The 15,177-nt window shown below is 44.8% G+C and overlaps 1 protein-coding gene across 2 annotated transcripts in view; it reads left to right on the forward strand.

Annotated features, from left to right (window-relative positions):
• Ubash3b (ubiquitin associated and SH3 domain containing B) overlaps nucleotides 1-15,177 on the forward strand; it is a 140,029-nt gene that overhangs the window by 100,835 nt on the left and 24,017 nt on the right. For both annotated transcript variants that reach the window (XM_047516592.1, XM_047516590.1), the window contains exons 2-5: nucleotides 6,252-6,305; nucleotides 7,034-7,220; nucleotides 9,347-9,545; nucleotides 13,483-13,652. In XM_047516592.1, the coding sequence (XP_047372548.1) occupies nucleotides 6,252-6,305; nucleotides 7,034-7,220; nucleotides 9,347-9,545; nucleotides 13,483-13,652 (610 nt within the window). The remainder of the gene's footprint in view (nucleotides 1-6,251; nucleotides 6,306-7,033; nucleotides 7,221-9,346; nucleotides 9,546-13,482; nucleotides 13,653-15,177) is intronic.

Consider the following 15,177-nt stretch of genomic DNA (forward strand, 5'->3'; position numbering starts at 1 on the left):
TCCACACAGATAGCCAAGCTGCAGTCCCAGGACAGCCTGTAAATGTCACTCCATTCATGATCCAGACATCATTCCAACGTCCCCACCTCCACTGCTCTAGTGCACGCCCTTCAGGCGCCCTTCTGATCTGTAGTCAGGCCTTCTACAGTCTCCCGCCACAGACAGGCTTCAGGGAGCTTATCTCCCTTAAATTTATCCCTCAGTGCAAATCCAAGCATGCCACTCGGGCTGAACATCCTTCTCCATTGCCCACTGCAGATGCAATCAGGTGGAGCTCTCTAACAGAGCACGTGAGACCTTTGTGAGCTGACCCCAGCCTACCTCTTCAGCTTCATCTTTACCCACTTCCAGTGTTTCAGTTTTGCCCTAGTATCACCTCATTCTGATTTCCCTCTCCATACAGTACTGTCTCTGACCTTCCTTCATTTGCTTACAGCATTCTTGCTCCTTCAGAATCTCTCTTCTTCCCCTCTATCAAGCTAGCTGCATCATTTCTTCTAGGACAAATTCCAGAACTCTCAGGTCACAGCACAGTTCATGTGTCAGTAATTTTTACACAGAACCTGCAGTCCAACATAAATACCTAATGGTTCTATTTATTTAGTGAATTCAAACACCTTAGCAAGTATTTATGTCTGAATAACATAAGAGGAGTCATTTGAAAAAAATAACCCATAAATTGAAAAAAATAGTATTTTTTAATTCTTTAATAACCGCCACTATTTATTAATGGGATGGGTGTATTTGTTGGGCACTGTACAACTGCTCAAACCACTGCCACTCTCACTTTCTGTATCACATGGATTTTTGTTGAGTAATTGCTGCTTTATAATATAAATATATATACGTATATTTTTATAATATAAATATATATACGTATATATACATATATATGTACATATATATATTAATCATACATAATAGTGGAATTTGTTGTCACATTCTTGTACATGCTTTCTACTACTGCAATTACCAAAACCCTAGCTTTGCAAAATAGGAAATCAAGAGGAATGTAACACAATCAAATATTGAAATTTGAGCTGGTTCCAGTGAATGGTGACTATTGCATTGTTACCTCAAAAATTGAAAAGATCTGTGGAGCACGGTGGTGCACGCCTGTAATCCCAGCAACTCGGGAGGCTGAGGCAGGGGGATCTCGAGTTCAAAATTACCCTCGGCAAATTAGTGAGGCCCTAGGCAACTCAGCAAGACCCTGTCTCTAAATAAAATATTTATAAAGGGCTGGGAATGTGGTTCAGTATTTCAAAACTCCAGGAAAAAAAAAATTAATATATATATATATATATATATATATATATATTGGAAAGACCTGAAGGCACCTCTTTGTGTTTGCCTTGTTGTCCTGGCTGAGGGAGCATTGTATAAAATATGAGAAGCCCAGACCTAGAAACTCTCTACCATGGAGTTATAACCCCTATTCTGGGCTCTCTGGGCCCTCGTGCAGCTGACCTGGCCCTTCACATACTGCATTATAAGAAGCTGCTCATGTGTCTCTTCCTCTATGTGGACCCTCTCTGAGCAAGGCCCAAGCTGTCCTCTTTGTACACATGGCTGGTGTCTAACAGACAGGAACTCAACCAGCAGGAGGGCCAGAGCCACAGTGGAATGCCAGAGAACCAGGGTGGCTCGGAGGGACTCATCCTGCATGAGAGTTAAACAGGTGATTCTGTCAAGCTCAAAATCTGTGGTTCTGGTGGAGAAGAGAATCCTGCTGGACCTGGAAATAGCACCAGCCTAACTCAGGCAAAGACCGTGGCTCTTGTCTCTGAAGTGTGCCAGCCAATCAGAGTGCAACCCAACGAACTCATGATTTGGTTTTAGGCTTTCATTTGGTTTCCTGGTAAGAGTTTCTTAAGAGTAAATGAAAAAAGGAAGGAAAAAAGGAGGAAGAAGAAGGAAGGAAAGAAAAATAGAAGGGAGAGAAAGAAAGGGAGGGAGAAGGATTGGAGGAAGGGATGCTATTTATCTCTGGCAAACTCAGGGGAAAGGGATTTGTTCTTTCCAAACTGTGTTCAAAGGCACAGGATCATCTGTGTGACCCTGGGACAAGACCTACCTCCAGTACTAAGATCACTGGAGCTGAGAGATCATAGTGGGAGGAACCCCATCAAAGCCAACAAGGCCATCCATAAGTGTGGCTGGTTCCTCCCCCTTTGGCTAATTTCCTCAGTTACATGCCTGATTTTTTGACTAGCCATTGTTTTTGTCTTATTTGTGCTGTTTTTCCCATCCCTGGTAGAGATGAAAGTTTGTATTATTTTCTTCATAGTCTGCTACAAATGAACCCTAGACATAACTGAGAAAGTTAGGACCAGGATCAGAAGTCAAATTTGCATTGCATGTCAAAGAATTTACATGATTCACACAGCCCACTGATCTTAACCAAGGAGATCCCATTGAAATTGTCCATTACTTTAATCCCTTGCTGTAATCTGAGAGCAGGGCTCCTGGTATCTCAGTTTAAAGAGATGTCCTTCTAGCTAGACTCACTGACATATGCTTGTAATCCTGCTGACTGGAAAGACGGAGGCGGAAGAATTCCAAGTTTGAAGGCTGGGGAATTTACCAAGACACTATCTCAAAATAAAAAATAAATAGTGTTGGGGATGGCTAGGTGAGGTAGTGCATGACAGTAATCCCAGTGGTTCAGGAGGTGGAAGCAAAAGGTTTGCAAGTTCAAAGCCAGCCTCAGCAACCTTGAGAGACCCTGAGCAACTTAGCAAGACCCTATCTCAAAATAAAAAATAAAAAACAGACTGCAGATGGGGCTCAGTGGTTAAGCACCCCTGGGTTCAGTACCAGAGAAAGAATCTTTTACCTGCTTGAGGTCTCAGACAGTCTCTGAAAAGAATCCTCAGCCAATTTCTGAGTCACTCAGAGGGTAGCAGATGTTCTGGCTCGGCTTGGGGTCTGGGGTCCACCCCACACACTCCCACTCCTCTCCGCATGGCCCCAGTGGATGTCCGTGGAGGTGGTGCTCTATGGCAACAGTCTTTCTTCAGCTGGGTGGAGAGGAGGAGACTTGTGCTACTGATTCCAGTGTTGGGTCTGTTCTGTGGGCAGAGCTCTGGGAACAAACAACCCAAATCCTCGCCAACCCAATGGTGGGTGAAGAGGCTACAGGGTCTGCCTAGGGCTCGAGGGAGAAAGAAATTTTACCCTTCTTGCATCCTGTCTAGGAAATTTTATTCTCTTATTTCAGATTGGTAACTACTTTCTAGAAATTTACGTATACATTCAGAAACATTCAAGCATATGAGTTCCAGAAAGTTCTTTCTGGTAGCTAACTCAAGCCCTTTGTCCTGTAGCCAACACTTATTTTATTTTGGCTGATCCTCTCTAGAGCGGGTACATCGGATAAGATAACTCTCCACAAAATTAAGGCCCTTTCAGACTTGTCTTCTTTAGAAAGAATCTGGATTTCCTTAACCTTTTACCACAGCCTTATCACACCTAAACCTTTAATTATCTCTCAATTTTTTTCTTTGAACCCTCTCCAAAAACATGTCTTTTGAGTTACAAAGCTCATAACTTAATTAGATCTTTCATTTCAAGAGGATTCTCCTAGTTCCTCAGAAGAAATAAATTAAGTTTCAGTCAGATATATTTCATTGAGGAAAGGGCGTAGGAAAAAGAAATTGTATAGTTTATATAAATAGCACATTGCCTGTGCCACAAATGAGTTTTGCTTTTCCCAATTGTTTTTTAAACAATGGGTCCTTTTTTGGGTGAGTTTAATCCGGCGGAGATTCTAAACTTTAACAGATTGTAGTTGGCCTGCCTATGTGGCTTCTCTATTGACAGAAAGGAGGTCCCTGGCCTCTGACTGGTGCAGCTGGGCTGTAATGAAGCACCTTGTCAAGACGGGGGAGTGAGAGTGGGGGTCACTGTGCTGCTGTTCCAGGGTCTGTCTTGCTTTTGCATAACTTCATCTTACTGTGAAGCATTGCCTTTTACAATGCTGTTCAAACTCACTGTCCAGATGTCTTTATCCTGATCTCTGGGTATTTGCTCAGATTTTCATGGGGGCGAAGGAAGGTCTTTGAATGACTTTCAGCTGTGGAGCGGAGCTGCAGAGCCTGGCCTTCACCCAACTGTCACTTAACCAGGCTGCTTTTCAGCAAGTTTCTTCACTTCTTTCCACCTGAGTTTTTCCTTGTGTGAAATGAAGAAGCTGGACTCATAGATGATCTCTGAGGTCCTTCCCGCCTGACCCGGAGGTCTTCGCAGCCTCAGTCATTCTAATTGCTCCATAAAGGGTATGAAAAGGAAGGAGGGTTGAGTTCTAGAGCCAAATGGGAAAAGGAGGCTCCGAAGGAGTGTCAGTTTAATTTGGATTCACTCCCTGCTGTCTCCCTCCTGAGGACCCTGGGTCAGTAGAGTGTAAGGGGGCAAGAATGATGTTTGCCAATCACCCACGACATGTGGTCACTCCAAAGCTCCACATCCATTAGCTTGTTTCAACTTTCCGTCTCACCATAGGGTAGATGTACTAGGTGTCTTCCACCATCACAAACCAGCAAGCAACCCCACCCACCCTCACTCAGATGAATCTACATCCTTCAGGTCTCATTTGAAATGCCACTTCCTCAAAGTCACCTTCCCCAACCAGAGATGAGACAAGATCTCCCCATGGCTCTCTGTGCTTCCCCTCCATTGCATTTACCCACCCATGTTATTAAACAATTAACCATACAATGAATGTCTCATGCCTACTCAACTAAAATCTTCATGAGGGTAGATACCATATAAATCCCATTTCTTATTGTATTCCTAGCACCCAATATTGTCCCCACAAAAACAGTTGAGGCTAGGATGGAAGAAGAACAAAACTGGATCTGAACCCTAATACCTGACTCCTGCAGAAATGTCTAAAATTTCAGAAGACCCCATTTGTAAGCTTGTGCACAAGGGCCTCATTATTACAACCATCTTGTGACTACTGACCCACCTACTGGTGGTAGTAGGGCTTTTCGTTCTTCCTCCCAACGTGGGAATGTCAGTGTTGCTTTGTCCACACTCTTCCCCAGTGTAATACAAAGCTGCTTCCCTGCCCTTTCCATTGCATCACAACCTAGCTTGTCAGTCTAAAAGCTGCTCTCCCCGCCCTTTCTGCTGCACCCATTTTCCCCGCCTCCCAACCACTTGTCAGTCTGTGAACATCCTAGCTAGCTATTGTTTCATCAGTTAACTTGCAAGTATCCTTCTCCATTATTGGTCCCCTGTTAGCTCAGCGGAATTCAACTGCTTCAGAGTAGCTACCCCGCCATCTTTTCTCATGCTTTCTCTTCCCCCTGACTCACCTTCTTTCTCCTCCTCACTTTTCCACTCTCTCTAGCACTCTGCCCTTTCTCTTTCCTTTCTCTTTTCCTCTCATTTTCTCTCTTACCCTGCAGGGAGACACTGTTTGCTTAATAAACTCCCTTATGTGATTTCCCGTGTCCTGCGTGGTTTTCGTGGGTTTTCTTACACCCAGTGCTGTTTCCAAAAATGTCTGTAAAATAGTCCAAGGAGATGGATCAGGCTTTTGGTGGTGGTGGTGGTAGGAGAGGGATGAAAGTGGATAATGACTTTATCCAACCCAATTGTCCTGGTAGGCATTTAGCCCCACCCCCATACTAGGGATTGATCCCAGGGGAGCTCTACCACAGAGCTACAACCCCAGCCCTTTTTAAAAATGTTTTTTTAAATTATGGCAACAGGGTCTCACTGGGTTGCCAAGGCTGATCTCGAACTTATGATCCTCCTGCCTCAGCCTCCCAAGTAGCTGGGATTACAGGCATCTACCACCAAGCCTGGCATAGCCCAATGTCTGAATAACCTTCTAACCCATTCTGCCAATGGACTGCAAATAAGGATCTGCTCTGTAGGGGATTTGGGTCAGTAAAAAATGAGTGGGTGAAAAGGGAGGAGGAAAAACCAAGACATGACAACTTTTAGGAAGCAAAAATAAAACTCTAATGTGGAGACTGCTGAAAATAGACTGCTTGGGTGTCAGGCTGCATGCAAATCCAATGCTAATTACATGGAAATTAGTGACAAGTCCTAACTTCCATGGGCCTTGATGTGACCCTTGGGGAAAACCTGCCGCAGGTGTCTCCTGCACACCAGAGGATGGAGTGGGACGTGGGCTTTGATGTGGCCTCCTTCATCTGCTCTTGTCACTGCATTGAGGAAAACTGAGAGGTTGCTAAAAATACTAACAATAGATATTTGATTTCTTCTTCCAGACAAAAAGCCTTGGCATCCACGGGAGGAAGAAGCGTTCAGGCGGCATGTGACTGGTTGGTATGAAATAAATAAATTGAGAAAATAGCATATAATTAACTCTTAGTGTATGTGGATGAGTGGAGATGTGCAGGCTTTCTCTAAAAGACCCTTCCAGGGGGGAAATGAACCAGAATGCTGTGTGACAAGCCCATTTATCAAGTCAGTTGCCTCCTCTGCCCTGGCCTCAGGGTGTGATTCTCCTTGGAGCTGTTTAAAGACATCCAAAGTCTTTCCAAGTTAGTTCCCTCTCCCAACATCTGCCTTCCTCCAGCCACTTAAAGATTCACTTTTGGTGCATAGATGCTGGGCAAATAAATTTAGAAAAATATCCTTCTTACCTTCGGGATATCATTTCCCAGGGAAGACCCTACAAGGTGACCCTCCTGGCAGTTTCCTTGTTCCTGTGAGGCACTGTGGGCTCAGAGACTAAGAGACAGGATGCGTTGGAATGGTACTGGTGGAAAGGGAAAAGATTTGATGTTAATGCGAGAAAGCTTCCTGAAAGAGCAGCTTTAGGGTTTTTTTAGGGAGTTGTGGGGTAACATGCAGGAGAACAGAAGTTGATGCATCTAAGAGTTGGTCAGCGTGAGATTCGAGAAGTGTTTTTTCACAGCACAAATGAAAACCCTTCTCCTTGTGGTGCCCAGGGTGGGGAGCACCATGGAGGGGGGATCTGTCTCAGCTCTTTCTTCCCTTCCATTATTCTCGGGTGAGGCCTCCTGGGCTTTCTTCTCTCTTCCAGGTTGTTCTCCCACGTCGGTGACCCCTTCCTGGATGACCCCCTGCCCCGGGAGTACGTCCTCTACCTCCGCCCCACGGGCCCCCTGGCTCAGAAGCTTTCTGACTTCTGGCAGCAGTCGAAGCAGATCTGTGGGAAGAACAAGGCGCACAACATCTTCCCCCACATCACCCTCTGCCAGTTCTTTATGGTGAGCTGCCCCTCCTCCCTGGGGGAGCCTGGCTCCCAGTTTCCCAGCCAGTCCTTGAGGACTTGAAGAAAAAGTGGGAGTTGCTCAGGAAGATTGGAAATAGTCCTGACCTTCTGCACGGGGTGGAGCCCCCAGGGATCAGCAGGGCCCACCGCCAGGGTCGCGCCCCATTCCTCTTCCCTTACATCTGCTGAGGCCCAGGAGTACCCTGGGTTTGGAGTGGCTCCTCAAGACCCTAGGGACAAGCCTGACCCTCTGTGGATGACACACTGGCCTGGAAACCGGAGCGGTCACTGATACTGCTTCACTCTTGCTCCTTGTCAACCCTCTGCCTCCCATGACAAGGACGCAGAGCAGGGAGCAAGTAGTGTTGTCCACAGACTGGCAAAGCTATTTCAGCCTGTGGGCACTGCCACTGGATTTTTTCACTCAGTCTTTCTAGAGAAATCAGGGATAGCTTTCACCTGCCAGCGGACCTAGTCCATAATCCTAACCATCAAGAAGCTTATTCAATGATTCATTAAATCTCCATTACTATGATAGACTTTAAATACACGTATCTACTTCAGCTTTCCAGGGCAATGGAGAGCAGTTAACTCGTACACATATATTCAAGACAAAGCAGAATGGGAGCATTTCAAGACAATTTTTAGAAAATGTTTTTTGCTTTGTTTCTTCCAGATATTCTCTCTCTCTCTCTGAGGTAAAAAACATGTTCCTAACACCTTCCCTTTTACCATTTACTCTGAAAATTAAAGTAATTATCACTTCCTCTTAGTCATCCCAGGATCTTTCTTGAAAACATTCAGAGGTGCAGAGACACTCATTCTTCCTTCCAATGCTCTGAAGAGGGTAGGAGGAGGATGTCACAGCTCTCAGAGCCTCGCTCTTCCAACTACCATGGGGGTGGAGGGAGAGACTACTTTGATCATCTAAAAAGAACAGAAAAGGTACAGATGATACAAAAGAGTACAAATACACAATTTATCCTGGGATGCTGTACTCTTTCCTGTGATGTTCCTCCTGGGTTTTTTTTTTGTTGTTGTTGTTGTTTTGGTTTGGGGTTTTGGTTTTTTGTTTTTTTGTTTTTTTTTATTTTTGCTTTTGAGCAAAGGAAACTTGTTTTTGGTTCCAGGTACCAGGGATTGAACCTAGGGACTCTCTACCTCTGAGCTAAGTCCCCAGCCCCTTTTGTTTGTTTATTTATTTATTTATTTATGGTACTGGAGATTGAGCCTAGGGACACTTAACCACTGAGCCACATTCTACAGCCCATTTTATTTTTTAGTTTTGAGACAGGGTCTAACAAAGTTGCTTAGAGCCTTGCTAAGTTGGCTGGCCTTGAACTTATGATCCTCCTGCCTCAGCCTCCCAAGTTTCTGGGATTACAGGAGTATGCCACCACACCCAACAGAAAACTTTCCTTTTAGTTGACAAATAAAAGTTGTATATAGTCATGGAATATGGCATAGTGGCTTGATATATGTGTACATTGTGCAATAAATAGTTAAATCAAGCTAATTAATATATGTGTTACCTCACATACTTACTATTGGTGAAGCACTTAAAATCTGCCCCTCTATGTCTTTTTTCTTTTTTTTTTTTTTTTCCTTGCTATGCTGGGAATCAAACCCAGGGCTTTGTGCATGCCTGTCAAGCACTCTAACACTGAGCTACACCCAGCCCCAAAATCTACTCTCTTAACAATTTCCAAGTATACACTACATTGTTAATAACCACAGTCACCATGCTGTACAAAAGCTCTCTTGATTTTATTCCTTGCATCCAAATGAAATTTAGTGTCCTTTGGCCAAAATTTCTCCAATACTGACCCTCATTCTTGCTCTCTGCTTGACCAGTCCTGCTGCATTTTGGTGGAGTTGACAATGTCCAGTACAAAGCAAAGGAATGAGGATAGAGGTCACACCCTCCCCAGCTTAACTTGCTGGATAATCTGTGTCCAGATAATTGGGAGCCTGCAGTTCTTGTTCTGCCACACAGAAAAGAGTATGGTTGATTGCATTATCAGCCTCCCATCTCTGGGAAAAGGATATCCACCATCAAGTGGCAGCAGCCCTCTCTGTCCCCTAGACTCTGAACGAAGCCTGCTTGTTTTCCCCTTCCAGTGTGAGGACAGCAAGGTGGACGCCCTGGGGGAAGCCCTGCAGAATACTGTCAGCCGCTGGAAGTGCAAGTTCTCAGCTCCCTTACCCTTGGAGCTCTATACCTCCTCCAACTTCATCGGCCTCTTCGTGAAGGAAGACAGTGCAGAGGTCCTCAAAAAGTTTGCTGCCGACTTTGCTGCAGAGGCTGCTTCCAAAACTGGTGAGCACACACGACTGCCAGCCCAGCCCTGGCTGCTCATATGTAGAGTTGGGAAGGATAGGGATGGGAAATGATTATTAGGTTTTCATTGCTGTCACAAAATACCTGAGAAATCAATTTAAAAGGAGGAAAGATTAATTTTGATTCATGATTTCAGAGGTTGCTGTCCATGGTTGGTTGGCTGTGTTGCTTTTGGACCTGTGGCAAGACAGAACATTATGGCAGGGAGCACATGATAGAGTAAAGCTGTCCATTCAATGGCAGCCAGGAGGCAGAGGGAGAGGGATGACCAGAGTCCCTCTATCCCCTTCAACATGCTCCTAGATCTAAAACCTCCCACTAGGCTCTGCCTCTTAGAGGGTCCACCACTTCCCAAAAGAGGGGGACCAAACCTTCAACATATGATCTTTGGGGCACATTTAAGATCCAAACCATAATAGTCATAGAAAAGCAGGCTGGAATTAGGAAGGAGAAGGCTGTTCAGGAATGGTCACACATGGCAAAGATGCCCCACGACACTTTGTTCCCTTGTAAAAATGTCTACTTCAGTCTGCTAACCTCCTGGAGAGATCGTCCAATGCTTACTCCTGAACACCCAGGTTGAAGGTGCACAAATGACTACTCAATACTGAACTATAAATCATACTTCTGTACTATCCACCACCTCTTCCCGGTTCGGAAGTAAGGAAGCTTCCTTTCTTGCTCTGCCCTACAGGTGTTAATCTGGATCTCACCATTTACTCTGTAGCATAGGACATAGAGTAGACCCACTTCATAGTATACCATAATAAAGTCCACTGAGCCAATACCCATCAATAGGGTGAAACCTATTAGAGGAGCCCCTGAACCTCAAAAGTCTGTCCAAAACTGTAACCCCTTCAAGATGTTTCCTGATCTTTTCATGGAAGCTCCAAGTTAAAACCAATTGGTTTCCTGTGAAAAGATTTATCTTCTAGGGGTATTCAGGATGTTTATGGACAAGAGGGAGAAGTTCGCAAAGTTCTCCCGTCTGACCGCAGAGGCAGACAGACTCTCTTAGCCAAAGACAGTCTTTTGCAGTAGGGGATGGACAGACAATCCACAGTGGGAGGGGGCTCTTGGCTCCCCTCAGAATGAAATCACAGTCAGCAGATTTTTATTGGGCATGTGTTTTTATGCAACAGAGAAGAGAATAAGTAGTGGTTTTCCCTAGCCAGAAGCAGTAGCACCTGCCAATCCCAATGACTCAGGAGGCTGAGGCAGGAGGATCACAAGTTTGTGGCCAGCCTCAGCAACTTAGCAAGGCCCGAAGCAACTTAGTGATCCCCTATGTAAAAATGTTTAAAGGATCTGGGGAGTGTAGCTTAGTGGTAAAGTACTCAGTTCAATCCCCAATACTCCTCCCACCTCCCCCATAAAAAGTGGTTTTCCCTGAAAGAGACCCAGTCAGGAAACCTGATTCAGGCACTATGTGATACATGGGCACTGAGGAGAGAGCGACACTGCAGAAGAATGGTTCCATCTTCAGAGAAGAAAGGGAGCTGGGAAGATGTTGATCAGGAAAGTGAAGGAAGGGCCCTTCCAGGGGGCAGGTGGCCCAAGGGCTGGCGAGAAGGAGAAGGGTGAGGGGAGCAGAGTAGGGGGGGTGTAAATGGCACAACTGAATCCTCATGTTGAAGGCAAGCTGGAGAGACCAGAGCTTGCCAGCTCCCTCATCCTATGGAGGACCTGGAGGAAAAGGCCTCAGCAAAGCCACCAAGTGTCAGCCTCAACCCTGCACCATCCTCACCGGCCTCTGTTCCTTGATGCTTATTTTCATCACCAACTTGGGCCCTCTTGCTTGGTGTCCCTCTTTACCACAAAAGCCCCACATATGGCTTGGACCCTGGGAAGAGTGTGGTCAGGGGTCACTGCAGGATCTCAGTACATCTCTGCTATCAGAAGCAGCTCCAGGCCTTAAGACACTTTCTCAGGGCTCAGTGGTAGGGCATTTGGCTAGCATGAATGAGGCCCTGGGTTCGAGCCCCTGGGTTCGAGCCCCAGGGCCTCCTGTACTTTGGTATCAAGCCTCCTTAGGCTACCCCAACCTTCCCTCAGGCACTCCTTTCCTCCCAGGGACCAGCCTTGAGTTTCTAACTTCAATGTCTGACATTTCACAAAAGCTGGATATTTCAGAGAAACAGCATAACAGGGAGGCAAATTATTTCCTGCTTTTTCCCTTGACCTCAAGGAAATGTCTTTTTTTTTTTTTTTAATCCCACAGTAGCTATTGTCAGTACCACTAAATCCCCACAAAAACCTAAACTAATGTTGTACCACAAAACCTTAATCCTTCAGAAAAGCGGGCTTCAGCCAGGCCTGTGGCAAATTCTTAGAGTACATATGGAATGAGAGGCAGTCAAGGCCCTCACTTTCCACATGGGAATAGGGGAGCGCAGTCCCTCTCCAAGAATCTGCTGTCTCTCTAAGAACTTGGCCCCCTTCATTTCTCTGCCCTTGTGAGGCCTCCTGGTGGTGGTTGGGGGATCTGCATGTCCCTGCCCCACATGGCTGGTCCTGATCTTTAATAGCTGGTCTCTGGAAAGCAGGTCAGCATATCTTTGCCCAATAACCCGGCATCCTAGAGTTGTTGGCACACCTAGATTCCTTCAGCCAATGGATTGTCATTCTCCACTCTGGGTAGCTTAGGGAGGCTCACCAACAGGTACTGAGAAGGTGGATAGTACAGCAAGTGGAAATACAGAGTGGACAAGAGGCAAAACACCTTGTCTCATGGGGTTTACTCCACAGAAATATCATGCAGGCTGGACACGGTGCTGCATGCCTGTAACCCCAGTGTCTTGGGAGGCTGAGGCAAGAGGATTGCAAGTTCAATGCCAGCCTCAGCAACTTAGCCAGGCCCTAAGTGACTTAGCGGTCTATAAATAAATTCTTTTTTGAAAGGGCTGAGGATGTGGCTCAGTGGCTAAGTGCCCCTAGGTTCAATTCTCAGTACCAAAAAAAAAAGTAAGAAATGCCATGCAGTATAACAGGAAAAGCACATAAAACCTAAAGACAACCTCTATTTCTACCTTAGCTACGAATTCTCTGTGTGACTTGACCTAGCCCCTTATTTTTCCAATTCCCTAATTTCTTCCAGTTGCATCTTCTTCATTATTAAACTTGGAAAGTAGATGTATCTCCCTCAATGAAAGTACAAAAATAAATTAAACCATTCCCACATATATGTAGGCTTGTTTTGTTTTTAGGGTCTCTTAAAATGAGACATACTTTAAATTAGTGGTTTATCAACCAGGGGTGATTTTGCCCCCCAGAGGACAATTGGCCATGTGTGGAGTCATTTTCAGTTCAACTCAGGTGATGCTACTGGCATCTAGTGGGTAGATGCAAAACACTGTAATACACAGGATGCCCCCTAAGACAAAAAATTATTCTATTCAAAGTGCTAGAGAAACCCAACCTTAAACTGTAGAGGTGTCCTCCTCTTTTCCCCCGCAATTCTCCACAAGACTCACTCACTCAGAAGCTAAGAGACTTGATCCCAAAGTGAAGGCAATGCCGCCCTGGGAATCGCACAATTACAAAGCATGCTCTGTATTTCTACATAAATTATTGTATCCCTTTAGCTCTCCATTTCCTCATCAGAATGGCAGGGCTGGTGATAATCAGCTGGAATTGTGAGGAGAAACTGGCCAAAAGGATTGCCCCTCAGCCAATCCATAGCTCCTGCAGAAAACCCTTATCTCTTGATTAATGGGTCGATTCAGTCTGTGACCCCCTTCCCATTTACTCTGGTGTTTTGAAGGAAAGGAAAAAAATGGCTTTCTTCTCACCAAGGGACTCTCCATTATTTGGGAAGCAGAATTTATCAGGGTACTCATCTTTGTTCTTTCTTTGTTCTTGACCATTGCTAGGATCCCCACATTCTCCTCACTGACCTTTTTCCTCATTTTTCCAGAAGTACATGTGGAACCTCATAAGAAGCAGCTACACGTGACCCTGGCTTACCACTTCCAGGCGAGCCACCTATCCACTCTGGAGAAACTAGCACAGAACATTGATGTCAAGTTGGGTTGCGACTGGGTAGCTACCATATTCTCTCGGGACATCCGATTTGCTAATCATGAGGTAACGTCTCACTGCAGCTCCTGATGCTGCTGGGTACAGGGTTCTGATCAGAACCAGTCGCACTTGCTGCTGGCTACTTCAGGGAGCTGGGTGCCAAAGGGGAACAGGAAGCAAGCATCTGACCAACAACCAGTTGACCTCGGATTTTGTCCAGGCTCTGCAGACTCCTTGGGAGGCTTTGGGGATGCATCCCTCCCCTCGAGGTCCTAAGTGGTTCATCCAAGTAACATTCTCAGGGTTCTTTCTGCTTTGCCAAACATATTGGAGGAATATAGAAGTAAAATAGAGAACAGATAGAAGATTTGGGAAAAATTTTAGTTTTATATATAAATTCTTGATTTTGATAGAAGACAAAATGGACAGTTGTTTGCTGATGTCTATGGCCTGCAAGGTATCATGGAACATACCAGACTTTTAAATGTAGTCCTGCCCTCAAGGAGCTTTGAATTCAGCAGGGTAAAGAAAGACAAATATGAAAAAAAAAAAAAGTTGTAGGAGCATTTGTGTGTGTGGCAATGGGCAGTGAAAGTGGGACAGCTGATTTCTGTTCTAAACAGATCCTAGCATCCTTCTCCTGAGGAATCAGCATTGCTTTCCACTTAGACATGTGCCATGTAGAAGAATCATATTATCCTTTATGTCCTGAAGGAGAACACGACATACAGATCAAGTTTCTGATTCAAAGCTAAGGAGCAATTGAGAACCAGAGCTGAATTCAGAGCCCAATAAAAATAGGCAACCCATCCAGAAAAGATGCTACATACCGTAGTCCCCCTTCATCCTCTGTTTCCTTTTCTTTGGTTTCAGTTATCTGAGATCATTCGCAGTCTGAAGTCATCAAATGGAAAATTCCAGAATTAAACAATGTGTTTTAAATTACTTTTATGACAGCATATTGGTTGTGGTTTGGTTTGGTTTTAGTTTTTGTGACAGGGTCTTGCCATGTTGTCCAGGCTGGTCTCAAACTCCTAGGCTCACGCAGTCCTTGGTCTCATCTTCCTAAGTAGCAGGAATATGGTTGCAGGCCAGCATGCCCAGCTTACAGCGTATTGTTATAGTTGTTCGATTTCATGATTAGTTACAAGTATTGATCTCTTACTGTTCTAAGCTATGAATTGAACTTTATCACAGCTATGTAAGTATAAGAAAAAATAGAGTTGACATCAAGTTTGGTACTATCTGAAATTTCAGGCATCCACTGGGGGTGTTGGAATGGATCCCCCATGAATAATGGGGGATTCATCTAACTCTAGTTAAATGAAATATTTGTCTTCCAATTTAACATTTATTAAGCAGTGTTTACATTTTCTCCCAATTTTTCAACAGCAAAAAGAACTGAGGCTTTTGTTACTTTACATAAACTTTTAACATCTCTTAGGCTTTAAAAAAAAAAAAAAAAAAACGTGAAAAACAAAACATCAAGGTTGAAACCAGGCAACCTCTTTGTTTTGGAAGTATTGGGAAGAGCCTGATCCTTGAATCAAAGCTTCAGGGCAGGGTGTGGTGGCCCATGAGTGTCAGGGAC

This window comes from Sciurus carolinensis, chromosome 11 (assembly GCF_902686445.1).
Source record: "Sciurus carolinensis chromosome 11, mSciCar1.2, whole genome shotgun sequence".
Classification (NCBI taxonomy): Eukaryota; Metazoa; Chordata; class Mammalia; order Rodentia; family Sciuridae; genus Sciurus; species Sciurus carolinensis.